This window comes from Drosophila virilis, chromosome 2 (genome assembly GCF_030788295.1).
Source record: "Drosophila virilis strain 15010-1051.87 chromosome 2, Dvir_AGI_RSII-ME, whole genome shotgun sequence".
NCBI lineage: Eukaryota > Metazoa > Arthropoda > Insecta > Diptera > Drosophilidae > Drosophila > Drosophila virilis.
Window position 1 is genome coordinate 32,143,001 of NC_091544.1, and position 27,362 is coordinate 32,170,362.

Here is a 27,362-nt window from a genome sequence, read left to right on the forward strand (position 1 = left end):
ATTTCAAACTCCGATTGATCGATTTTATGAGCACATCTCAGATTTTGTAGCTTGGTTGCAACTAATTAAGCTCGGCTACAGGGTATCCTTCAGTCGGGCAGGTGATATATAAACGTTATTGCTATTAGCTCAGATCTTACATAGAATCCCAACTAATACCAATTTTTGCTAGATCTGTTTTTTTGAGGACCCATCTGGCACTTGTTCAAACAATTGACAAAGTAAATAATAAAAGAAATTTATAAACATTTTAATTGTAATATGTTTTCGTTTTTTTCTTCATCTTTTCTATGCTTGTTTTTTTAACTTTTGTTTATTTATTATAATTGTAAATCATTAAAATGTGGCACAATAATCGGCTTGTCTTAAGTTATCGTTTCCTTCACTTTCTTCGCAGCTGGAGACCGTGAACCCGCTGGACCTGCAGCTGACCAGGAGACCGCAAGGCTTATAGAATCTTAGGGTCAAGAGCATGGAGGCCTTTAAAGGAGATGGACGAGCATTGCGTTGAATCATACAGGACGGTTTCATGCCTGAGCTGCAAGTCATCAGCTAGGGTCTGTTGCTGATCTTACTAACTAACGTCACCGCCGACCCTTGACGAGCAAGGAGTTGCATAAGGATTCTTTGCAAAGTTCGTTGCATACCCGCTCGGGGCCTCCTCGCGGGCCGCAAGGAAATTGGCCTTAAACCCACAAAATCGATTATATCTTCCAAACTAGCTGGACGATTTTGATGTCCTTTGGCCAGTTGGTAGCCCTGGTCCATAGAAATCGCCAGGACACGCAAGGATACTGCGGAGTTACACCGACATTTGTGTTTAAAAAAGTCCTTATATCTCAGCTGTTTGAAGGACTTTCGCACTTTGGACTTTGCTAATTCATAATTTGGAGGATGAGCACTATCAACTGACCAAAGGACATCCCGATAGTCCTTCAAATGGCGAAGTAAGTCCTGAAATTTGCGATTTTCCGACGAACACTCTTGTCGATATTGAAGAAAAATTGTTGATCGAATCCTGGAAATTCTTGAATGCCAATCGATAGTCATGTTCTTTGATCTTTGAGAATATAGCCGTAATATGGCCACAAAAATAATGTCCAGTTTATAAAAATTGTCATATCTCGGAAACTACAAGGACGATTTTAATGTCATTTGGACAGTTCATAGGGCTGGTACGTAACAGTTGTTTGACACAGGAGTTGTCAGGATCCGTAAGGATATGGCCACGTTACAGCCTTATCGTTCTACAGACAAAATGCCTTATAGCTTGGCTCCTTCCTTGGTTCCTTATCACATTTTGGATTGGCAGGACAAGGTATCTGTTGGCTAAAGGACATCATGATCGACCTTGAAACGTTCAAGTCACGAAGAATTTGGAAATTAATATCATTTTTGGATTTATACCCATAACATAAAGAATACGGATTCTATCATATATTTTGTTTTTATTTCACGTTTTATTTGCTTGCTTTTGTTGATTTCATTGTTAAAGAGCAATTGTTGTTGTTGCTGTAACTATTTTGTAATGTTTATATGATAATTTAATGCTAGCTTTTTGTTTTTATAACTTGACGCGGTAATCCTTAATATTTGTATAATTATTATAATTGTAAATCATTATTATTATTATGATCAGTACTGCAAAAGTTGATAAATCGCTTAATATGCTCAATTATATATATGTGTGTGAATATGTGTGTGTGTGTGCATATCGACTTTATGTTGATATATATATTTATATATATATATATCGACTTTGTAATTCGATTTATTTATGTTGTTTGAACAAACTCAAGAATCGTATATGCGTGTGTGCTTTTAAATACAATACAATTACAATTACAGTTATTCAATATATATTTGATTTATTTATACGTATGTTTATATAGATATCGTTTATATAATGTGAACTCTAAACGCTAGCGAGCTCCCAGTTCTTCCTGGGCTTTCCTTTCCAATTGCTGCTCGTTTTGCCCTTTCTCTCTCCGGCTTTGTTGGCTATTTCATTCAAGTTGACACAGCTTGCAGATGAATTGCTTTAGCGCGCCTTTTTAGATACATTAGTGTATGTTCTTTAAACTTTATAATTATAATTATGCATATTTCTATATATATATTATATATAAATGTATTATTCATAAATTTAAATTTCAAGGGTGGGCGTTCTTTTTATTATTTATACGTTTATTTTGCTTTGAATTCATTTCGTTTCTACATATGTATATATAAGTTTTGAGGGGAAATCAAACTAAATTGCCGCATTATCAGATTGCCACAGTGATATATAGCATATATATGTGTATGTATAGCATAAATAAGCGTTTCCATTTGAATGCTTATAGAGAATATACACATAAAATAAAAACATTCGAAGCGCCCGCAACATAACAAAAACTTAATAGCATAATTTGGATTGATTAATTCAAAAATTTGAACAAAACCGATATCCAAATTTTTTCAAACTAAACAAATTAAGATGGAAAACGAAACAAAAATTCGATTTTCCATTTTTCTTGTTTGCGAACAACAATTTGTTTCGTTTTCTTGCAATTTATGCGCTTTACTAATTAATTTATTTAATAGCATTTTAATTGTTGGCCTTTTTGTTTAGTCTGTTTAGTGGATGTGGATGTGTGTGTGTGTGTGTGTATGTGCGTGTGTGAATGCAACCACTTGTGCAGAGGGGGAAAAAGTGTGTGTGTGTGGGGTTGGGTCGTGGGCGGGTCTGTGGGTGGTTTTAACAACAGGCTGCACACACGCAAAAGTGAGCCAGTGTTTTTTTTTTTGTTACATTTTCTTTGTTTTTTGCAAATTTGAGAATATTACAAAATATATATAATATATATATGATATATCGAAATTTGGCCAATTGTAGAGAGTGTGTGTGTGTGTGTATTTGGGTGTGCGTGTGTGTAAAAGAGAAAGAGAGAAATTGCAGAAGTGCGCAAACATTTGAAGGTCGTTTTTGTTGTTGTTTGGGTCCGGTTGCTGCAGTGTTTCACAGAGATATACTATCATCAGATACTACAGATAGATAGTACTATATATAGAGTGTAATCGTGTGTGTGTGTATATAACGTTTCGTTTAGTTAATATTTGCTTTTGTTGTTCTTTTTAAGACAGATGGAAGGACATGCTGCCCTCGTTGGCAGCCACTTTCAGCTTCTGTCGCATCACATCACGACTGGAGTAGTCCGGCAACTTGAGATAGTTGACACAGGTCATCACAGATGGTAGATAATCATTGGGATTCTGATTCCCATCCAAGGTCTTGCGCACAATGGTCAGCGGCGGGGTCAGCGACTTGAAGCCGCCAGTTGGCAAACGAGGCGAACCTGTCACAAACTGTAGGAACGCTCGCTGCTCATCACGATTGTAGGAGACGAGAATCTCGTATAGAAATTGTATGGCTTGCGATTCCTGATGGAAGCCATGATCGGTGCGGCAGCTGTCCTGCAGCATCTTGAGATCCCAGCGCTGATGCTGTTCGCTGCCGGAGCCGCAAAACACGCACTCCAACTCCTCCGGATAAAACATGCGCAGGCGTTGTATCGGAAAAATGGAGTCAAAGCCTGCAACAAGAGAGATGCAAATATAGAAAAGAGCTTTTGGGTATGTGAATTCGAGATTATATTCATACCCTCGCGCAGCGCCTCGAACTGCTTCTGGACGCCCTCGACGAGGAACCAGTAGGTGACCAGCGAGATGTACTGATGCAAGTTGTGCACCGTAACGGGCGTATCGCGTCCGCCACGACACAGCTCAATATTGGCATGTCCGGGCAATACAAAGTCCAGGCCCAAGTCGGCAATGGGGCAGCCATCCAAATCCAGCTGCTCCATCTGCACAAGACGAAAAAAAATATATGTGTAGTTAATTGCGATTGTTTCCAGAGAATTGACGGATGTTTACCTTTTCCTTTTTCTCCATGGCATCCAGATTGGCATCCGTTTGGATATCCTCGCGTTGGCGTACCACATCTTGTAGACGCACCAGTGTGCTCTGCACCTCGGGCGCCACGCGCATCAAATCGGACAGTCCAATTGAGAGCTCCTCGCTGACCAGCCAGCGATAGAAGGGCAGAGAGAATGGCAAATCCAGCTGAAGGAGCACAAAGTGTATTTTATTATATATTTATATGTGATACTAGAGGGTTAGGCGCCGTGTAAAGCCGGTTGACTTACCATGCGACTGTCCATTACCGCCTTGGCCATAAACTTGCCCAAGAACTTAAACTTGGACTTGGCCTTGGTCATTTGTGGCAGCTTGGAGGATTTGCCCAGCGGCAATGGGAACAGGCCGTGCGCCGTGTGCACATAGCTGATGGTGGATGCAGTCTGTATTGTTGTTGTTGTTGCTGTTACCGTTCCAGCTGCTGTTGTAGTTGTCGTCGTCATCGTCTGCTGCTCGAGCACTTGGGGGGAATTGTTGGCGCCACCCTCAGTGGCGGCCATATCACTAAACTGCTGTGCGATGATCATGTTTAAAGCGTTATCATTCGAGCTGGAGGAGCTGTGCTCCGCCAGCAACTGTTGCTGCTGCTGATGGCGCAGCGCATTGCTGCGACTGCTGCTGCGAGTCAGATGTGCGTTCGTCGTGGTTTGCGAGGCGCTGTTGTTGGTAGTGGTGGTGGTGCTGCTGACGACGGTGGTCAGCACAGCGGTCTCGCTGTTGGGCTCCAGTGCGTCCTCGATGTGCAGCACGGCGCTACTGGACTTAACCACATCTGCAATGTTGGATGAGTTATGGCGATAGCTGTCGCTGCCATTCCACAGGCCCAGATCGGTGCGCTGCAGCTCGGCAGAGACCAGAGCATAGAACTCCAGCGTGGGTCCCAGGCCAGTGCCCACCTGAGAGACAGGGATAGTTAATATAGACGCTCCTATGACAAAGCTGCACCCTTCCCCCACCAACTCACCTCATTCTCGTACTGGATTTCCAGCAACGCCTTGGAGTTACCAAAGTCCTGGAGTATGTGCTCTGCCTGCTTGAGTAGCTCGGCGCGTGAAATGGCCCGTTTGCGTCTGTCCAGACGCGGCGCCACGCGCTCCGACGACTCGGCCGAGTTCAGATCCGGCGTGGTGTCCAGCAGGCGCTGCAATGCACGATCCCGATCAAAACTGGTGGCGTAGAACAGTAAATGGCGCGTTTCAAAGGGGAAGAGGAACGGGCAGGCCATTCCAATCTGTGGCAGCCATTGGGGCAGATTGCCCGTCATGATGACCAACGGATCCTGCAGCTGACGATTCGCCTTGGCCGTGATCTTCGGATGCACAAACTCCGCATTGGCAATGATATTCTGACGCACCACACACCCATAGAGATGCTCCCAGTGGCGATTCAGTGCATAGATGACGCGCAGCATGCACAGCGCATCGAGAGAGGCGTCCTGCACGGTGACCACATCCCCGGGCAAGCTGCTGCACAGGAATGGCTTCAGCGGCGACAGCACCGGCGGCGCAATACCCTCGTGCCACAGTTCCGTCTTCTTACGCATGAATTTGCTGCTCGACTTGTGCGACTTCTTGCCGCCGGCAGCGGCGGCAGTGCCACTCGAGCCGGCCGCCGAATGCGATGAGTTGGAGGAGTTGACGGCGCTGGAGGTGCCGCTGCTGCTGCTGTGAGCCAGCTGCTTGTGGGCCTGACTGCCGCTGCTGCTGCTGCAAGAGCTGTTGGCACCAGAACCGCCGGCGGCAAGCAGCTCCTCCTCGACGGGACGATAGTAGATGGTGTGCTGCTGAACCCAAATGCTGCTGTTGCCTGCGAATTTGGATGAGTATCAGCAATTGTTGCCATATCCTTTATTATTTCCTACCCCCCCGCTGCACACTTACCTAACAGCATCTCGGACTCGTTGTCCGTCTCGTGCTGCTCGTTTACCAGCGGCGAGAACTGTTTAACCGCCTGGTAGACGGTCATGTTGTAGGGCAGCACATGCTCGCCAATAAGAAACTGTAGCTTGTGCTTGAAGCCAGACTGGGTCATCACGACGGCGGCGACATTATCGTCCATATCCTCCTCGCTGTCATCATCCGAGTCGGCACGTATTCCGCCATATCCGCGCACTACCAGATACCGTTCGATGGCCTGGACCATAGCCAGGGGATCGATTTTGACGGTGCCGCCTTTCCATTGACGCAGATTGCTGCACTGCGGATGACGTTGCAGATTGCACTGGAGCAGATACAGAACACAACTTAGTAGGTGAGGATAAGCTCCGGATTAACTAGCAACTCACCTTCAGCTGATGCGTATTGAAGAAGCGTAGCGCGCTCTGATTGGTGCGCCCGCCGGGTCCGGCCTGGAAGTCGTGCACCTTGACCGGAAACTGTTCCAGCTGAGTGACGCAGCCATTCAACTTGGCTACAAAGGCGCCAAAGGCGAGCGGCTCGATGGCCGGCAGCTGACCCACATTCTGAAGCAACGGCTCCAGCGGCAGCCCGGCAAAGACGTGCATAAAACTGCGCAGACGCGCATCGCGCTCCACCAGACCCGATTCGCTGGTCATGTAGTTGAGCATGGCCTTGATCAGTCCCGAATGATTCACCTCGAACGGTGAGATGTCGCTCTCCAGCAGTATGGTCTTTAGCTCGAGCAGCGCATCCAGACAGTCGTGATAGCTGCCATTGAGCTTGAGCAGAATGCTTGACAGACGTTCCAGGACGCTGGTGCTGGCCAGCGATGTGCTTGCCGAGGCAGCCGATGCTGCGCAGTTGGAGCCACCAGCTCCACCAGCCGCTGCTCCGCCCGCAGCACTGTTGCCGGCCTCGCTTTCGCGTGCCTTGCTGCGGCGCGCTTCCTGCTCCGTGTAGCGTTTGACAAAATCGATGGCCTGTTCGCGCACCCATTGGCGGGCACGTTCCCGATTGGCGGCCGCCATCAGATTGGCATGAGAGATGCTCTTGCTAATGCTGGCCGCCACGGCGGCAGCATTCATGCCTCCGGCACCGGAGCCCGTATAGGTCAGGCCCGAGGCGGAGACGCCGCCAGTCGAGGAGCTGCCACCGACGCCGCTGCTGCTGTTGGTGGTGTTGCTGCCATCTTTGGTAAGTCCGTGGTGTGATCCGGTGGATTGCTGCTGATGATGCGCCGCCTGGCGGCCCCAGCGAGCCGGATTTAGTGAGGCCAGAAATGAAGATTTGGTCGAGGAGCTGCTCGTTGTGTTGTTCGTGTTGCCGGCACTAAAGCGCGATTTGGAATTACTGGAGCCGGTGCCAGAGCCGGTGCCCGAACCGGAGCCAGAGCCAGAGCTGGGCGTGCTGCGACCACCCGTGTTGCTGCCCAGACCTTGCGAAGTGAATGGGAGAGAAATTTAATTGGACTGCGAAAATATGTTGAGAAACGGAACACTTACTCGTGGCACGGCTGAGCAGCTCGTGCATAGCAGAGCTGGCCGAACTGGCGGCCGCAGCTGCTGCGGCGGCATCCTCCTGCCTAGACTTGGCGCGTCCGCTGCTCTGGGATTTGCGCTTCGGTGGTGCCTTGCGCTTCAGCATGTCCGTCATTTTATGCTGCAGCGCCGAGGAGGAGCAATTGTTGCTGTTGTTGTTGTTGGCAGCTGCGGCGCTGGTGGAAGCAACGGCCACAGTCATCTGCTGTTGCTGCGGAGTCTGCTGCTGCTGATAGTTGGTGGCGCCCGGCGCATTGCTGTAGACGATCTGTGTGGGAGGCAACTGTTGCTGCTGCTGCTGTGCTGCAGTGTTGGGCAGCAGGTCGAGCGGCGCAGCTGGTTGCTGGAAATTCAGATACTGACGTGGATCAGCAGTTGCTGTCGCGGCCACAAAGTAGGCAGCGGGCGCAGGCACCGCAGAGCCGGCGGCTCCAGAGGAGCAAGGTGCCGAGCTGCTGTAGTTGTAGCCAGCAGCAGCTCCAGTTGCGTCCAAAGCAGCCGCCTGCTGTTGCTGCTGATGTCCATGTGGCTGGTGGTGCGATGGATGCTGCTGCTTGACCACCGCATTGGCGCTGGCGGTGAGCGCGTTCATGGCATGCGAGAAGCTCTTCACGCTGTACGATTGATGCTTGGAGCTGCTGGGCGTGGCATTGGCGCTGCTGGAGCCGCCGCCGCCGCTGCCACCACCACCACCACCACCACCACCACCACCAGTTGGACCGGCTGAACCGGCGCTCACATTATCCATAAAGAAGGGATTCACCTGCAGGCTGTTCGCCGAGGCGGGCGCGCTTTGTGATCCGCCAGCATTTGCCGTTGGCGTGGCGCTGGTGCTCAGCGGCTTGGGCGACGGATTGGCGCATATGGGATTGCTGGGATCGGTCAGCTGTGTGAACTGATAGATGACGCCCTCGCGACGGAAATGCGTGCCAAACACATCGGGCAGCTGGCGCATCAGAATCTCAGCCATTTGCAGAGCGCCGACTACGATGCGCAAATCATTGCTGCCCAGCATGCCGGCAATATGGCTGGATACCAGCTGATACTTGAGCACCTGGCGTAGCAGCTCCGGTGTCGCATAGTAGACCATGCGCAGCAGGGCGCGCAGGCATTTATAGCGCACATTTGGACCCGCCGACGAGCTGTACACCTCGTACAGCACGTTAAAGATGTGCTTGATGAAATCGGCAGCCAGACCGCGCTCCTCCTTCAGGCAGGCGATCCGGGCGTCCAACGAGGGACGTCGCTTTACCGCCAGATGCGACGAGTTATTATTGTTATTGTTGTTGGTGGGAGTAGCTGCTGCTGCTGAGGATGTGGTTGCCACCCCCGCTGCTGCACCAGTTGTGCTCAGATCCTGACCACCGGCAACTGCTGCTGCGGTGCCTGGTGCCACATAATTGGGATTGAGTTTGCGCTGGACGGGTCTGGTGGTGCCCGTGTCCTCGTTGATCTGTTGCATGGCATGAAAGTCGACTGTATAGGTGCGTCCCAGTGTGCTCAGGCTAATCTCATCCTCGCTGCTCTGGTGCGCTGCCTCAATTAGCCGCGAATCGATTGTCGAATAATTGTGCCAGGCGCCACGATCGTCGCGCCATTGCCACTGCACCTGGTCCTGGGTATTCAGTGTGGGCCGATCTAGTAAAGCGTCCACGGCAAAAATGCCATCCAATGGCAGGCGTGGCATCAACTCGCCAATCAAACAGGTCAGCTCGAGCAGTTCAAGCGGCGGACGTGTCACCAGATCCACATGATTGGCACTGGCCTCTGCCGGCTCCGCATTTCCGGTGAGCAGATAGAGCAGCGTGGAAGCTATATCGTTGCGCAGCAGCGATATGGCCAGATCTGGGCAGGCGGCGCACATAAGGCTCAGCATGCGCACCACATTGGTGAAGGTGCCCGTATTGAGTATGGCCGGCGTCACCACCAGCAGCTGCTGGCAGTTCTTGAGCAGATCGGGGCTGGCGATCTGCTGTAGTCGTTTGCCATCGTGTGGGAAACTCTCGACCAGACGCCAGAAGGCAGTGCAAACGCTGTCCACACACTTTTTGTCCTGCTGCGACAACAGTCGGGCCAGCTGGGGCAGACTTTCCGACACGAAATGAAACTCCTCAGCGTGCATGTTCTGGCAGCAATTGGCCGTAATGGACAAGGCGGCACGCTGCGCCACAATCGAGAAGAAGTCCAAATAGGTCAGGCAGGCGCTGATTCCGTTCGCCTGTAGAATGGCCTTGTTGTGACGGCGCGAGAGTATCTCGAGTGCGGTCAAACTCTGTTCGGCCACGTCCATGCACTGGATAACCTGTAGTTTCTCCAGAAAGACGGGCACCGCCTCTACGACTGTACCGGCGGACCGAGGCAGTGCCTCCAGCATGTAGGCCAGAGCGCGGCAGGCATTGTTCATGATATCGAAATTATGCTCCATGCGCAGCAGCTGGATGAGAGCCGGCACCACCTGCTTGACGGGAAAGCCGGCGAGCGTATCCTCATTGCCCATGACCAGCATTTGACACATCTCGATGGCCGCCTGCAGCTGCTGGGATTCATCGTGCGACTGCAGACCCTGCAGCAGCTGATTCGCCTTTGAGGTGCTGCTGTTGCCAATGGTCCGATGCAGGATGTGGGTCATGCGTGGCCCCAACGCCCCAAATAGATGCGGCGGCAGGCCGCGTGCCTCCAGCAGCGCCTGCAGTCGTCCCACCTCGCTGTCATCGCTTTCCGAATCCGCTGCCGCTGCAGCTGCAGCAGCAGCAGCTGCGGCCGCAGCATTCACAGCAGCAGCAGCACCTGTTGTGGCAGCCGTCGCGCCTGTTGCTGTTGCCGATTGGGCAGCGGCGGATGCAGCAGCTGCTGCTGCTGTCGAGGATGTTGTTGTTGTTACATTGTTGCTGCTGCCGCTGGCTGTGGCAATGTTGCCGCTGCCGCCGCCGCCAGCGCTGCTGCTGCTGTTGGCGCCCACTGCGCTGCTAACGTTGACGTTGACTGCGGAGTCGCGTGCGGCGCTCAATGCGGCTGCGACAATGCTGAGATTGGCCGAATTAGTGCCTGTGTTCGAGCGAGAGAGAGAGAGAGAGAAAAGAGAGAGACGAAAAAATTGTAATTAACATAAATTGTCGCTGCTGCTGTTGGTGTTAAAGAGGAAACTACTCAAAATGTAAACGTACAGACAAACAAAGTTAGATTGAGAAAGGGAGAGGGAGAAGTAAATAGAAAACAAAAATTTAACATAAAAAAAATGTTAGAACTAACATAGTGCTATTTATCAATGGTTAACAGAGTCTTGGCAAACAAAAAATATACGATCAATTTTTAACAGCAGTCAACTGTTAACCGGAGTCACCCTGTGTGCCGTGTGTGTGTGTGTATGTGAGAATTGTAAATTAGGAAATCAAATAAATGTGTGTGAGTGTGTGTGTAAGTTTTTTTGTGTGTATAGGTTAGAATTCGCGTGTTCTTGTTGTTGTATGGCTGAGTTTTTACCTGACGTCAATTGCTGTCCACCTGCATGCGGCGGTCCATTTGGCGCTTGATGTTGTTGTTGCTGTTGTGCCATCAAACTATATGTTAAAGCATCCGAAGCTGCTGAATTGAAATGTTTTTTTTTTTGGTTTTTTTGTTTAACAGAGCGCGCGAGCGAGAGAAAGAGAGAGAAATGCAAAGAGTTATTAGAACTGCTTTTTCTTCGATTCGATTCGTTTCGTTTGTTTTCTTTTTCTTTTGGCTGGGTGGGTGGTGTGGGGAGTAGGGGCAGACACCGCGAGCAAAGCGACGCGCGCGACGGCAGCAGAGTGGTAGTTAGGGAGGGGCAAGGGTGGGGGGGTCAATGATGCATATGATTTAAAATTGAACTTTCGATTGTGCACAAAACAGTTATCGATGCCCAAACAAAATAATAAGAATGTTCCGTGTTAATAAAAAAAAATAAACTGCTGTTACGATAGTTTTACTTTTTCCTTCTTTCTGTTAACTGGGCGCGACTGTTTTATGCAGTTAAACTAGATTTGCTGCATTGATTGATTGATTGAAAAGCCAACACCAGTTAATAATTTATGCACCAACACAATTCCGAAACACCGTGACCAAGTATATATATACATATATATACAAAAAATACTGTACAAAACGCGGACCACGCCTATACTCTGCCTTAACCTAACCCAAAAGTAGAACGTAAAGTGCTTGCGTGCGTATGTGTGTGGGCTTACAAAAAAAAAATATATAACATATGTAGAGATTGAGAAAAAAAAAAGAATGGAAAACTGTTTCAAGCAAATGTGATTGATTGATTGATTTGATTGAATTATGATGGTCGCAATCGGCGTCCCGCTTTGCTGGCCGCTCCTCCGCTTTTGCCTCGTTCTCCACACTCCGACTCCGAGCTCTTCTCCGTGTCCGTCCACACGACTTACCACTGCTGTGCGTAGCTTTGGGCAGCTGTTGCTGTTGCTGCTGTGGCGGCTGGCTATGATTGCTGCGGTAGCTGAACAGAAAACCAGGCTGAACAATTGTAGCACGCTGTTGTTGTTGTTGCTGGTGTTGCAGCGCCTGCTGATGCAGCTGCTGATGTTGCTGCTGTAGAGCCGCGTGTTGCTGCTGCTGCTGCTGCTGTTGTTGTTGACGCACAGCAACAACCACCGTATTGCCGCCCAATTGCTGATGATGATATTGATAATGGCTTGGCGGCGGCTGTGGCTGTTGTGCAGCAGCAGCAGCAGCAGCTGCGTTGCCGGGCGCAACAACAACAGCTGCTGCCAATGGATGTTGCTGCTGTTGCAGATGATGCTGCTGCTGCTGTTGCTGCTGTGCGGCTGCTGTGGAACTCACACAGGAACCCGTTTTGCCACGTGAACTGCGGCGCAGTGAAGAATGCTGCTGTTGCTGTTGTTGTTGTTGTTGTTGTTGCTGTGCGTAGACCGTGTGTTGCTGCTGTGCAGCCGTTGGTGGCGGCACAAATGTTGCTGCTGTGTAACGTTGCTGCTGATAGATAATGGGCGGCGGCGGCGCTGTGCGTGGCTGTTGCGTCCCTGTGGAGTTATAGTGATGTGGTTGTTGTTGTTGTTGTTGCTGTGGGTGTTGCTGATGCAGATTGAGCACAGCGACAGCAGCAGCTGAACTATGATAATAATGCGGCTGCTGTCGTTGCTGCTGCTGATGATGATGTTGCTGTTGTTGCTGTTGGTGTTGCTGATGGTGTTGGTGTTGTGGATGATGTTGCTGCTGTGCAGCTGTAAAATATGCTGCCGCTTGATAATGTTGCGCTGCTGCTGCTGGCGCTGTTGGCGTCACAAAGGAAGACAAATGAGCAGCAGCAAACTGATGGGCGGGCAGCAACTGTTGCGGATGTGGCAACGTCTGTTGCTGTTGTGCCGGTGCATAGGGCGTTGCCATATGTGTGGCGGCAACTGCTGCTGCTGTTGGTGGCGCGGCCAGCACGCTGTAATCAACAATGCCAACAGCAGTGGCAACAGCGCTATTGCTGCGTGTGCCACGTGCCGCCCCGTGCCCGTGGCCAGGGGGGGCGGCACGCTGATAGCCGGACGTTGTTGTTGTAGTTATTCCAGTTGCTGTTGCTGCTGGTGCTGCTGCTGCTGCTGCTGCAGCAACTGCGGCTGCTGCTGGAGTTGTTGCCGACGCTGTCGGAGGCGCAGCTGATGATGAATATGTTGCCAGCGTGTTTTTGTTCGCTTTGCTGTTGCTGTTGTTGTTCTGAGTTGTTGTTGTTGTTGTTGTATGTTTGTTGCCGCTGCTGTTGTTGCTGCTGCTGCGTTTTGAGTGTGGCGCACCTTTTGTTGCGTCTGTTGTTGTTGTTGCTTTTGTGTTGTGCGTTTGTTGTCGTTGGGCGGCAAGTAGAGAGGGGGGTAGAGTAGTGGGAGACAACAGTTAAACAGCTTTGACTTTTTTTTTGTTTATATTTTGTTATTTTTGCTTGCAGCTACTCTACTACGTTAGTTGTTGTTGTTGTTGTTGCTTTTGGGAAATGGTAAAATGCACAGGCTTATGGATAAGTGGGACAGGTCTGTTGTGTGCTAGAGAAGGGGGGCAGGCGGGTTTGGGACGCTCAGTCGCTGACAATGATGATGTTGCTGCTGCTTCTTGCTGCTGCTGCTGCTGCTGTTGCTGTTGCTGCTGCTGCTGCTCGTCACTAAACTAATTTATTTTGTTGCTGTACGCATGTATGTATGTTTGTTTATAAGAACACACACGCACACAGGCACACACACACACACACGCAAGCTCAAGACACTGCAGCAACATGTTGCTGTTGCTGCTGCTGTTGCTGCTACAGTTGCTGCTGTTCATAAGGCTGTTGCTGCTGTTGCTGCCCCATCGCTTTTCGTTGTTGCTGCACTTTTGTTGTTGCTGCTGCTAATAGCTGTTGTTGTCGTTGTTGTTGTTGTTGTTGGTGGTGGGGGTGCTGCTGCCGCTGCTGCTGCTGTTGCTACTTAAACATTTATCTTTCTTTCTCTGTCTCCCTCACGCTCTTCTGCCCATATTCCTGCCCTGCTCTGCGACGGCGCCACTGCTTGCGCATATATATGCGTTAATTATATATGTCTACATGATATATATAATATACAGTTTTCTTTGCTTGCACAAAAACAACAACATCATCATCATCATCAACAACACAAGGCATCAGCAATGAAATATGTTTTACATATATATGTCTATATTTATATGTATATATGAACATATATGTATAGATATATATATATACAGATATTTATATATACAGTAATATTGTATTCTGGCATTAACACTATTATTTAAATTAAACATCAATAGATAATTTGCAACAACAGCAACGTGCAAAATGAAATATCGATAAAGAAATAAAAACTTTTGCATTTTTCAACACTGTTTTGGCACCCCACAGAAAACGGTAATAAATAAATACAAATAAAATGTGTACACACTGGCCACGTACATCACTTAAAAGTTAATGTGTGATGCATAAATAAGTAATTAAAATAAATTGAATAAAATACAAATAAAATAAATGTGCGGTCGAAATTAATGGGCGTTTTTTTTATCGGAATGTGATTTTGTAGTAGATAAGGAACTGAAAATTAACTGACGGGTGAACAATGGATAGATATATTTACAAATGTTGTTGTATATTTAAATGTAATCCCTGCTTTCTGATAGATGATAGCACAGCACACAGGGGTTTGCAGGGGTGGGGTTGGGTGTGGGTAGTTGGTTATGAGTCGGCAGGCAAAAGTACGCACACCTCAGAGCCTAGATAATTATTATGGCTATAAAATACATTCTTGATCAATCAGCAGTAGTGCGAATATAGCCGTTCCGCCTATATTATTCGATGTAATTTAGTCATCGACTAGATCGGAACGCTTCTTTTTGTCCCTGCAAGGCTTTTCAATACACGGCAAACTGAAGACTTTTTGATTTAATTTTCACAATTCTTCAAATTTTTTCGATCTAAGCAGCGCGACGTAAAAGTTGCAACTGGATTTTGCCAAAGTGCGTTGCCATTGCGAAACATATATACACGTATATATGTGTATATATATAATTTTTTATCAACAAAACAATTATTTTAATACGTATATATGTACATGTGTGTGTGTGTGTAGACTGCATGACGCTGCGCAAAAGGCAGTTGTACAAGAAAATGTTTCAGTTGTTGATAAGAAATTCGCGCACTTGACAAAAAAGCCGAGCACGAAATAACTAATTAATTTTGTATTTTTTAATTTTATGGTGTGGTAACACTGGCCCGTCGTATGTTAATTTGGTGAAAAATATGAGAGAAACAAAGCATTCAGGTTTTAATAGAAAGAGCACAATTTAAAAACATAAAACTACACAAATTTGAACTATATACAAAACGGAAAATGCAAGCGATTCGTAAAGTCAACCAAAGAGCAAAAAAGTTATCTACACAAACAAAATGTACAAAATTTTGGGTAAATATGTTCTAGATATAACACTGGAATTCACCAACAAGATTATATTGCCTATTTGATACCCAACAATAATAAAAACAAAATTAAAATAAAAGAAAACAGAAACTTATCACACAATTTATGAAAACAGATGCTCAACTGTATAAACTTTACGCTGCCAAATATTTTCTTGCCTTACAAGGTTACTTTGGAAGTTTTATAGCGAGGAGCTATTGCTCGTAAACAATTGTTATCGATAACTAAAATTTGCGACGTACAAATGCAAATCGATATATCGCATTTGAAACAAACTAGAACTTTGCCATCAACTGATCAGATCAGTAGGGTGATAAAATTGAGGTTTAAGTATTTCAATCGGACGAATATTAATAAAAACCAATATACCCTCTTTTTACATTTAAACAGAGTATAGCTTGAACCTCTATATTTCTAAGCACTTTCGCATTGCTCTTATATCAATTTTTCTATTTTTTCTCGTTGTAAATTCCAGTTAACATACATATGTACTGACAAATTCGGTTGAATTTTCAATATTTGAATAATTTTGATAATCAGCCGATTTGTGCATTTAAACCCTTCATAAAGCTAATTGTTAAACAAATAACAAACTAATATTTTATAATACAAATTTTAGTTGATTTTAGTCAGATCGTATATATTCGATGGTGTATATATATTCTTTTTTTTTTGATAAGTAACAAAAAACTCACCACCAAGTTCACCAATAATGTGCTCAGCGAATTCACCCTCTGAGAGCTCGTCTTCTTCCTCGTCGAAATCCTCTTCAAGATCGTCGTCCTCCTCGTCGTCGACGTCCTCCTCTTCGCTGAGTTCGTCCTCTTCGGCAACAATTTGGGCGTCCTCCTCGTACGATGAATCCGCCGAGTTGACTATCTCGTAGAAACCCACCTCCTCCTCTTCGGCTTCCACTTCCTCTTCCTGGTCTTGATCTTCGTCTTCGTCCGGCTCCTGTTCCTGCTCCTGCTCGTCGTCCTCGTCCGCAGAGTTGTTCCCGCTGGCGGGCTCAAAGAGCTCGTTTGCAGCGTCTACGTTGTTCGCCTCCCGCTCGTCTTCTGCGGCGCCGGATGTTTGTTGTCGCTGGTCCACCAAGCTGCCGTACGGATGGTCTTTGTGCTCCTCGTGCGCGTCGTCCTCGCCGGCAATTTTGTCCGCTGTGGCGTCAATTCTGGCGAGCAGCTGTTGCTGATAGTTGCGTAAGCTTTTGCGGTACTTTGTGTACTTGTTGCTGCTGTTGCTCTTCTTATCCAGACGCTTCACAGTGACGTTGTTGTTGCTGTTGTTGTTGCTGCTGGACTCGTGACGAGCTGCGTCAATGGCGGCAGCGGCTGCTATAACCGCCGAGCTGCTGGCCTGCAGGCGCGCGTTGCTTGTCTCCGCGAATTTGCCAATCAAATCCTCTTGCTGTTGTTGCTGTTGTGCTCCAGTCGTTGCCGCTGGCTTGGCGCGCGTATGGCTCACCTTGCGCGTCTTGCGGTAATAGTTGAGCAGGTTGCCCCCGCTGCTGCTGTTGCCGCCGCCGCTGCTTGTGCTGCGTGCTGCTGCGCGGGCGGCTGCTGCTCCACGCTGTGGCGTCGCCCCAATCACGTGCTGGCAGCTGCTCTCACTATACTGCTTGTTGTTGCTGCTGCTGCAGTTGTTGCTGCTGCTACTGTTGCTGTTGTGGCGCGCTGCGGCAGCGCTGCTGGTGCTGGGCAGCTCTTCGGGCGTGAGTGTCTTGGAGCGTGTGCGCTGGGCCACACAATCGCCGCCAGAGGTCAGACGCGGCGTATTCTGCTGCGAGGCTTCGGCTGATGCAGTTGCTCCGCCTGCTGGCGAGACGACCTCCCCGACAACGGCTGCGACTGCAACTGCAGCTGCAGCTGCTACTGGTGGAGGCTGTTGTTGTTGTTGCTGCTGCTGCAACTGCTGCTGCTGCACGCGACGCTTCTTCAGCGGCGAATTGAGCTCTACGTACTGATCTCCACCGGGCGCAGCTGTAAAGGACATGATGAGCTTTAGTTGCGAGTGTGTGCGTATGTTTTATTTTTGGTTTTGGGGCTTGAAGTTGGGGGGTGGGTGATTGATGGGTGAGGGGGGGTGAAAAACTTGCTTATAAATTTGACGATTCGAGAAACCAAAAAAAAAACTTGGCAAAATTGTTTCTAGTCTTTTTTAGTTTAGAATATTTTTGATTTTTTGAAGGGTGTGGCGCTGCTGCTGCTGATGACCTTTTCAATTTTGACAAACAAAATAGTATGCTCTACCGAGAAGCAATAACATTTCTCTATCTCTCTCTCTCTCTCCCGCTCTCTCTCTCTCTCGATTCCTACGAATTTGGATTTTCAGCACAGACTCACAAGGGTTTCAACTTTTTAAGCACAGATGAGTAGTTCGCGATAAATGCACAACTTAGTATCGATTGGTAATAAGCACGACTAACTATAGACTATCGATAAATATGAAATAAAGTCCAACTTTTCAAAATTATACTGGTAACTCTTAAATATAATTGAACACTTAGTTTTCTATCGATACAACAAGTTGATTGTTGCCAACTGTACTATCCAAATATAGTTTATATAGCACGTATTGTTAAGCAGTAAGAGATAACAAATATGTTACTTTTAGGATTAATCGCGCCTATCGATGGCTTGGATTTTTATCGAACCAATTGGAATATAAGTTATAGTAGATTAAATCTATTAATGACTTTTTGACTTTTGCTTTCGACACGTTTACTTACATTGGCTGTTGTTGCGATGTTGCTGGTTGTTGTTGCTGTGGTTGTTGCTGTTGTTGCACTGTTGTTGTTGTTGCTGTTGATGCTGACGCTTCCGACTGCCTGGCGATAAGGACAAATCGTTGGCGTTGTTGTTTGACGAGTTGGCGGTGTTAATGGATGAACGCGAGCTGGTTACGCCCCCAAATGTTGTGGAGCGTCGAGGAACGTCAGCGATAGTTGTCGATTTCTTGATGTTCTTGCTGTTGCTGCTGCTTGTTGTTGTTGTTGTTGTTGTATTTGTAGTTGCTGATGTGAGGCTGCGACCCTTGCTGCGCGAACGACGTGCGGGGCCGACGACTACGGTGGATGTAGATGTGGTAGCAGCAGCAGTTGTTGCCGCTGCTATATTTCGTTTCTTGTTGATGTTATTATAGCTTTTGCTATTGTTATTATTATTGTTATAGCTATTGTAACGCCTGTGCGTATTGGCTGCGGCTGTATTTATTGCTGTAGCTATTGCAGTTGTTGTTGCTGTTGTTGTTGTTGTTGTTGTTGTTTTACTACCGTCGTGCTGCCCCTCCGTCAATGCAGAGAGCGTTTGACTTTTAACGGACTCGGCCATAGACGACACTTAACCGCACTGGCATCGAGCACACTTAACATGCCAACTTCACGGAGAATTGTTTGCAATTATAATTTGTCTTAAATCTAAAATGTTTTGCTAAATATTAAGTAAACCACACTTTTCTGTTTGCTTTGTTGTTGATCGAGTGCTGCGCCAAGTATAGCAGAACGCCTTGGTAAAATTTGTTATAGATCTATAATATTATTGGTTGGTTGATTTTCATACACTTTTCACAGTTTTGAGGACTTTGTTTTGTCGAGTTCTGCTTGGTGCGCGGCGTTAACAGTTTATTGCGGGCAGAGCTGAGGAGTTTTGTGCTGTAATTGTAAAAATAATAGAAAGCACACAAATTATTTAGTAAATTTGAAGTAGACAAGTTTTTTTTATTATTATCTATTTTCTCTGCTTTGTATTTTCTGTCGCTTACACACAAAGCGATAACAGTTGTGTTTCGTGGCAATCGATAAATGTTTTATGTTGCCAACTTGGCGAAAAAAAAAAAAACAAAGCGCGGCGAATTTGAACGCTGAATGCATGGATAGTCAGAGGAGAATTAACGGAAAAGATCATAGGGGTTGTGTGTGTGTGCGTGTGTGTACAAGCAGGCTTAAATAAGGAACCGGCCGCTGTCACCAAGGGTAGTCAGAGATTTGCTGCCCCTTTCAGACAGGTACACGCAAGGCAGCAGGAATGGAAATTGATAAGCAGCCAGCAGCTAGCAGCACAAAAGAATACACCACCATCAAGAGCGACACACACACACACACACCTTAGCAATAACACACTCACTCACTCGCACGGACTGACGCAGTTGAGCACATTTGAACAACATATGTGCGCAGTAAACACACACAAATATGTAAATAAATTAACAGCTGTTTGCAGCAGCAGAAGCAGCAGTCACCAACACGTGCATATGCCCAAGCAAGAGAGACTGAGTGAGCGAGCGCGCATACGATTGTGAGCGACTTGTTTTGAGTGAAAACTGTTTACAGCACACTCACTCGCACACACACACAACCACACAGCACACGAACTTACATAAAGTAAGCGCGCACATGCTGCGCTGTTAATCAGCTGTTCTCGGCCGTTTTGTTTATATTTTGGTTTTCGTAAGCAGCGCTGCGCTGCGCTGTTGGCTGACTGCCCCTTCTTCCTATGTATGTGCGAGCGAGCGAGCAAGCAGGCAACGAGTTCCGACTCGTTTGTGTGACTTGTCATGCTTGTTTCGCTGCAAGAACGCAGTGCACGATCCCGCAAATACATACGCGCGCACACTAACACACGCATACATACGTATAACAATACAATAAGCACACGCGACGAACAAAAAATAAAAGCAAAACAACCAAAAGGCAATTGTAGCAGCAGCAGCAAAACGTGTTGGCGGCGGCAGCGACGTCAACAGCGCCCTTTGCAACGCCAGCAGCGACGTCGCGTCATCTTCGATACACTATAGAAAATAAATGCGTAGTTCATGCGATGCGTGTGCGCCCTCATATTTAACCGTTACATTGCCAGCAACTCAAATCTGGCATGAAACCCAACAAACCCAACAACTGTCAATCAAAAACAAAAAAAAATCAAATTCAGTTCAAGGCCGCTTTAAATGAAACCAGCAACGCAGTCAACGTCGACATGAAAATTTGTTTGAATTTTGGTTTTTTCTTATCTTTTTTTTCGCCAGTTTTGTCTATCTTGCAACCACAAGTTTTTCACACCAAAAAACAACAGACACGAAAAAATGTGCGAGGCCGCAAATGGCAGCGCCGTCATGTATGTATATATATATATATATATATATATATATATGTGTGTATGCATGTGTGCGTGCGCTGCGAGCATTTTCCTTGCGTGTGGCAACTCAAACATATGGCATGTGGTTGTTTGTCAATGCTGCTGCTTTATCTATCAGCAGCAATTGAAAAATGTAAAGGGCCTCGAGTTGTACATTGTAATTATGTACAACCTATATATAAATACACATACAGTAAAAGCTCTATGAACAGACAGCTCGTTTAGAGGAGCCTTCACTGTACTTTCGTATATTATAGAGAACATTTAAGCCATGTGCACTGTAATTACCTTTTGTCAACCCTGATGGCAAGCATAATTGATAAGAATTCTTTCCCACTTACTATATAGCTTTTTCCATACCCCCAACCCCCACCAACAGCTACCCCTTACTTTATCTAGTGCGTATTGTTCGTAACTTATTTGTATAAATACACACACACACACACTGCTGTAAACTCAGTCGAGCATATGATGCCAGTAAACATAACGGACGGTTAACAGTGTTGCCCCATCAAGTTTTGTTATTTATTTATTCATTTTGTATTTCTTGCTGCTTTTCTATTTTCTATTACGAAACTGCTTTTGTGGCCTACGCACAGCTGAGCAGCAGCAGCCGCAGCAGCGCTCGCCGAGTGTGCGAGCGAGAGCACAAGCTACGAAAGTGGGGTGTGTGTTAGTGAGTTTGTGTGTGTGCAGCAGCAAGCAGCGCTTTCTACAGGGTGGAAGGGGAGACAACACAATAATCAAAGGGCCCATCGTCACTGTGGCAACTTAACCGTAAAGTAAATTGCATTGGAAATTTTTCGTGTCGCGCTGCGACTGCGACGCAACTAAAGCCAGGTTGAAACATTAAAAGAACGCAATAAAGCACTCGAAATATTTGTATGTATGTATGTATTTATATGGCAGCCCTGGTAAGCTAAGTGTATGCAACAATTAAGCAGAAACCTTGCCATTGTTATTGTTGCGGTTGCAAGCAGTGGAAGGTCTGCGGCAAGAGTTGATATTCGAGAAACGCTTGTTAAAAGTTTTAATAAGTTTTGTTGAAATATAAAGAATAACTTGTTGCAAGGCGTAAATATATACATACGTCATTGATGGGCACCAACAAAATGCTATACAATGACAAACGTGCTGTATAAGCATTTGCACACTTACACACAGACACGCACACCCTGTAAACTGTTATACACACAAAGGTTCTCTTTCTAAATATTACAGAGAACCAATAAATTTGCTACATTGCCATAGAGAAAAAGGTTAATACGAGTTTTCTTAAAAGCTACACAAATTTTTATTCAATCTGTGTTTCCCTTATTTACTTTTCCTTTAATTCTCTTTCTTCTTCCTTTGCTGACGACTAACTGTCGATTTCCAGTAAAAAAAAAAAAGAAACGAAAAGGGAGCACGGGCAGCGACGCAGACAGCGTCAGCGACGTCAAAGTTGTCGCTTGCCTCGGCCTGTGCATGACAGAGAACGCACGAGGGGCAAACACATGACGACGTTACACTAACACACACACATGCATACACACAGCCCCAATCTTTTACACACAAAGGCATACACACTCAAGCGTATATACGTATACGTGTGTACATAACGCAAGAAAAGCGAAGCCAAAAGAACTGCTAGAAATAAACGAATGCATAAACATTGATCCAACAAAATTTTTGCATAGTTTTAAACTGCTACGTAATAAGTTATGAATGTACCTATTTTTTTATTATATAAATATGTACTGCACCTTAGCTATACATTATGTACTTGCACACAGGTATATAAAAAAAATAACGTTTGCACGAACCATTTTTCAGCTGTGCACGCACTCAAAGCCAACTCACGACTGACGATGGCATCAGCAACGACAACGTCAATGGCGACCCCGTGTGAACGAAACGAAACTAGTGAGCGAGCGAGCGAATGAGCGCAAAATGAGTGAGAGTGAGTGCGTCAGGCAAGAATACATTGAAAGCATATATACACACATACAGATAATATACGTTAAATACAATATTCTTTATATAGCGTTATTTATCAAGTTGAATAAATTGCAATATTAAAGACAATTTAATATCAATATCTAATTTAAATAGATGAGACAACTGAACCAGTTCACACCAGGCAACAAAAGCACTCAGCAGGCCGTTAAGCAGGTCACTCAACCCTTGTCGCTAAATGGCAATGAGGTCAACAAACCGACTCAACCGCTGAACTAAAGTACTTTTCTTTGCACTTTATAAAAACGCTTTTCTAGCAATATATGAAGTTGATTTATTTTAAATAAATGAAGAAAATATTACAAGAGAAATAAAAAGCATTTTCTTCACTACCAACGAAATTTATTTTCACTCAAAATGGCTGCGACTGAGTAGAGAGCGTAGAAGCGCTCTCTGGTGCTTTGGGGGTTGAATGTGACTCGCTACTCGCTGAAATTGTTTCCCTTTACCTGTGACTGCGCCCGTTAGAGTGAAATTTGTATTGACCTGATCAGCTGATCGAGAGAGTATTTGTGTATGTATATGTGTGCGAGCATTATTCTTGGGTTACACAAACAGCTGTTTATTGCAGTTTAACACACGCACTCACACAAATACACAATACGTTTAACTTGTGACTAATCTTCTAATAGGGTCTCTGGCTAGTGACCCGCCTACACAAACACACACAGACTAGTTTTTTTTTTTTTTTAAATACGTAATAAAAATAGCAGCCACGTAGGGCACTCACTCAGCCAGATAGGGACTGATATAATGACAGCCACTTGTTAATTCGAAGATAGATAACATTTCAATGTTTTTTTTTTTTATATATATTGCAGCCATCTCTAAAATGAGGCAGAAGCGTTACGAAAATGGCTGTTGACCTGTGTTCAATTTTGCAGTGAGCGCTATATTGAGCGACCCACGCAGCGCTGTCGACGTCGCTGCTGGCCTACTTGAAAAGCTACTCACCTGCAAATGCAACAACACGCTTGAAATGCAACTGGCTGGCAATTGCAAGTGAGCAAACAGATGAGGTTGAAAAACCAGTAACAAAAAAACAATAAATATGCAAGCGAACAACAACAACAACACAAACACACACTTACATACATACATAACAGGCAATGCAACAGCTCAGCAGAGCGAGTGCTCCGCTCCGCTCAGTCAGCGTTGCCGTTGCCGTTGCTGCTGCCGCTTCGCAGCAAAAAGAGGCCACGGCCTGCGCAGCCAAATTGGGGCGAACAGTAAGCACAGAGAGCACAAATAAAGAAAAAGTAATATAAAAAAACAAACACAAATAAACTTTCGCTTATCGATGATTTGCTTCCGATTTGCATATCGATATATAGCTCACGCGCAAATATGCATATCGATTACAGTTTATTTTCGCTTAATATTAATGTTTATTTTTACCGCTAAATGCAAACAGCTGGCAATATTGAATGTAGGACTACTTGGCTGCGAATATCCAGCTGCAAGCAGATGCAGCGCTCTTTATCGATGCCAATCATGATCTCCTCGTTGGGCAGCTGGAGAGCATTGAAGAACGCGGATGCCTTGCGTGTGTCCACAGAGCAGGACACCTCCAATGCCGCCGCCGCCGCCGTTGCCGACGGCGACTGCGGCTGGTTGACCTTGTGCAACAGCAGGCGACTAAAGCGAGTTGTGATTGTGGCCATTTCGGACTCGGCCACCAGATTTAGTTCGCCTGTGGCGCTGCCATGGAATATGAGACTGGGCGATATGTTCTTTAGCTTGTCTATCAGACTGCGCAGAAGACGCAGCGAGGGCACACCCAGCACAAGCTGTGTGCTCGGCACCTTGGGCAGGACAAACGAGGGCCAATCGCTCGCCGGGACTACGGTGACGGGCACGTCGTGCACCACTTCGCGCGGCTCGGCGGAACTAGGCGACACCACAGTGGCAATCACCGAGATGCAGGGAAATTGTATCTGCTTCAATTTCAACTTGCAGCTGTGCACGCTGCTGCTGGTGCCGGAGCGCAGCACGGCCAAAGCGCGACTTAGATGCATCGCAGACATGACCAGCACTATGAAGTCCTCGTCTGGACGTGCTGGCGTCATTTTGTATTCCGGAAAATAATCTTTGGAACCAATGCTGACCCACACGAGCGGCGATGAGGTCGAGCAATGCTCCTCGTTCACAATGAAATGCATACGCTCCTGCCCCAATATCATGACGCAATCCTTGGCCAGCTTGGCCAACGTCGCGGCAATAGCCTGGAACTCGCGCATATAGAGCACGTCCAACATCTTGGCACGGAACTTCATGGCAGCCAGCGACCAGTTGCTAAGGGACGTGACGTGCGTCGAAAGAACAAGAGAACAAAAGAAAAAAAAAAGAAAAATCAAACGCTGGCTGCCAAAAACAAAACCAAACAACAAGTGGAGGCAAAAAGGATAGCAAACCTACACCGAAGCGAAATACGAATAGCTAACACTCTATTCAGTATTCAACTACGTAACAATTACATAAAATTAGTTATGTTCCTAAAATATATCAAGAAACCTTTTCGATCGATAGGGATTTCCCCTAACTAAAATGAAAATATCATTAAACGAATGTCATAAGCCTGGCAGCAGGAAAAAAAAAATAAAATACAAATGCAGAACGTGACAGACTTGCAACTCGAGACGTCTCCAGGAATAGGACAGAGCACTTGGCCTGGCACCCGAGTTCAATGTACAAAGGCGCACTTATACACAAATAAATACATATACACACACACTCACATACACACATGTACACCTAGCTAACTCAGCCAGGCGATGGGCAGACAAAGCGCAGAGCAAGTTCGAGTTGTGTTTTGGATTTTTGAGGGGGCGAAACAGTGTAGAAAGAGTAAAGCAAATGAAACGCACCAATACCAACGCGTTAACCCTCATACACACACACACACACGCTGTGCATACAAAGCCGCCGTCAGACACACACACACACGTAAACAACAGGATTTTGTTTTTATTCGCTGCACAAAAAAAAGGAAGGCGTCTACACCACCAAATTGCCGCAGTGGAAGCGTATTAAAGGACGGTAGGAGCTCCTCACTCTCGAAAACGGAAATCAAATTATGTATATGCCCCCTGTAAGCGGCGGCGGTGAGGCCAGGCAATTGACTGCTCTGGCGTGTGTTTGGGGTCAAAATATTTTCCTTTTGCAGGTTAATCAACTTTCAAGGTTGAGTTATGCTACACGGCAGCGTTGCCACTTGGTTCATATGATTATGCTATGAATGCATGTTTCTTCATTAATTTATGGCCAAGTCCGATAAGTTCAGTTATCGATATTTCCAGCACTTAAAAATCATTTAAATATGACCTTGGGTTTGGCTATCGCAGGGTTTTCAGTCGTGTTATCCCAATTCATGCACAGCTTTAAATAGTAGAATCTAGATGACGTCACAAGACGCGTATGTATTTCATAAGTATGTGTAGGTATTTAATTCAAATGCCGATCATTGCTTCTGCTGCAGAGCATTACTTGCAAAAATTGAACACGAGTTGCCAATCACCAGAACAAACCTTCAGCGCAACTCAATGCAATGTGACCATAAAAGCTACACAACTACTTACAAACAAACACACACACACACACACGAACGCACATACACAAACGGCGCAGCACAATGCAAACTGAAAGCCATATAAAAAGCTGACAAGAGGCCAAAATTAAATACAAATAAAATAAAATACGGTGCGCATGAAATTCAACGTGACTGCATTGAGGGAGGCACACATCACACACACACGCACATTAAGACGCTGAGCATAAATAAAAGAGAAAGTAAAAACTTAATAAGATGCTGCGCATCGGTCAGAAAAAAAATGAAGCATTCATATAGATTACTAGATTAGGTGCACTACATATACACAGATAATAAGAAATAGAATTGAACAAATGTCTTCATATATACACACACAACACACAGCCAAACACTTGGTAGGGCACCCTACACTAACTGCGCCGATCAGCGTTGCCAACCAAGTTGAGAACGTTGACGAACACATTCCAATTACCCAAATTGTAATATGGAAAACGTATAATATAATTTCTACCAGCTAAAAGATAATAGACATTAAAACTCTGAATGCAATATTGCAGCAGACAACTTTCTTGTCGTTTTAAACCAAAAGCTATTGTAAAAATCAATATCGTTTGCTTTACCTCACACACAGTTTTATCGTTGCACACTCTATAGCACTGGGATTCGGCGTTTTTTGCAAATTCTCATGCACAGGTTGACAAAATGATTTATCAAGTACTTGTTGAAATCAATAAATGCACACGAAACGTTTCCAAAATTGTCTAAAAAGCAATCAAAAATGCAAATGGTCGACATTTTGTTTTCTGTCTGTGTGAGACAGGCCACTCGCTGCTGCTGATTCGACGAAATACACAAATGTGTGTGCGTGTATGTATATGCGATGTGTGTGTGTGTGTGTCTCGTTTGAGTGGCCAGCGGAGCACCAAGGAGCAAAATTTAGCTGAGTGATCGAAATATGTCATGTATACTGCATTTACATAACCGTTTGTGAGACGATAGCTATGCATTAATGTTACACTTACCTTTTGGCTATTTGTTTAGAATGATTTGCACAATTTTCACAGTTTTCTTTTATTAATTTCCACACGTAACAAAACTCCGACTCCGACACTGCTGTCAACAGCACAGGTCACACTGTTCTCGAAAACGGTGTTACCATAAAGCGCAAAGCAAAATATCATTAAGCTGACTGCGAGTAATCGATATATCGAAATAGATAAGTCCACACAATGTGTTGCGATATATAGTTGCACTAGCTGGTAGCAGCAGTTGCAGTTATGCGTGACAATGTCTTCTCTGATTACATATATCGTATCGTTTCGTGTGGTGGAAAACGATAAATTATC

The 27,362-nt window shown here is 45.9% G+C and overlaps 2 protein-coding genes and 1 long non-coding RNA gene across 10 annotated transcripts in view; 1 reads left to right on the forward strand and 2 right to left on the reverse strand.

The window, feature by feature from the left end:
* LOC116650289 (uncharacterized) overlaps positions 1-2,398 on the forward strand; it is a 44,175-nt gene extending 41,777 nt beyond the window's left edge. For both annotated transcript variants that reach the window (XR_004303263.2, XR_004303262.2), the window contains exon 2: positions 398-2,398. This is a non-coding gene — a long non-coding RNA (uncharacterized lncRNA). The remainder of the gene's footprint in view (positions 1-397) is intronic.
* On the reverse strand, positions 1,843-27,166 carry ctrip (E3 ubiquitin-protein ligase ctrip). Of its 7 annotated transcripts, none has more exons than XM_032433627.2 (13): positions 27,039-27,166; positions 18,068-18,988; positions 16,035-17,318; positions 11,803-12,417; positions 10,874-10,972; positions 7,358-10,438; positions 6,242-7,290; positions 5,838-6,177; positions 4,922-5,763; positions 4,188-4,853; positions 3,916-4,104; positions 3,644-3,845; positions 1,843-3,575 (listed from the first exon to the last, which is right to left on the reverse strand). In XM_032433627.2, the coding sequence occupies exons 2-13, from the start codon at positions 18,666-18,668 to the stop codon at positions 3,118-3,120; spliced, it is 9,426 nt and encodes a 3,141-aa protein (XP_032289518.1). In that variant the 5' UTR covers positions 18,669-18,988; positions 27,039-27,166; the 3' UTR covers positions 1,843-3,117. The 7 variants fall into 7 exon arrangements, with proteins under 7 accessions (XP_032289518.1, XP_032289517.1, XP_032289516.1 ...); XM_032433626.2 differs by having other exon boundaries at positions 10,874-10,975; XM_032433625.2 differs by having other exon boundaries at positions 11,803-13,203.
* Positions 23,755-27,166, reverse strand: Hus1-like (Hus1-like checkpoint clamp component). The gene is made up of 2 exons (XM_002056598.4): positions 27,039-27,166; positions 23,755-24,761 (listed from the first exon to the last, which is right to left on the reverse strand). The coding sequence occupies exon 2, from the start codon at positions 24,740-24,742 to the stop codon at positions 23,867-23,869; it is 876 nt and encodes a 291-aa protein (XP_002056634.1). The 5' UTR covers positions 24,743-24,761; positions 27,039-27,166; the 3' UTR covers positions 23,755-23,866.
* Positions 27,167-27,362: the final 196 nt, after the last annotated feature.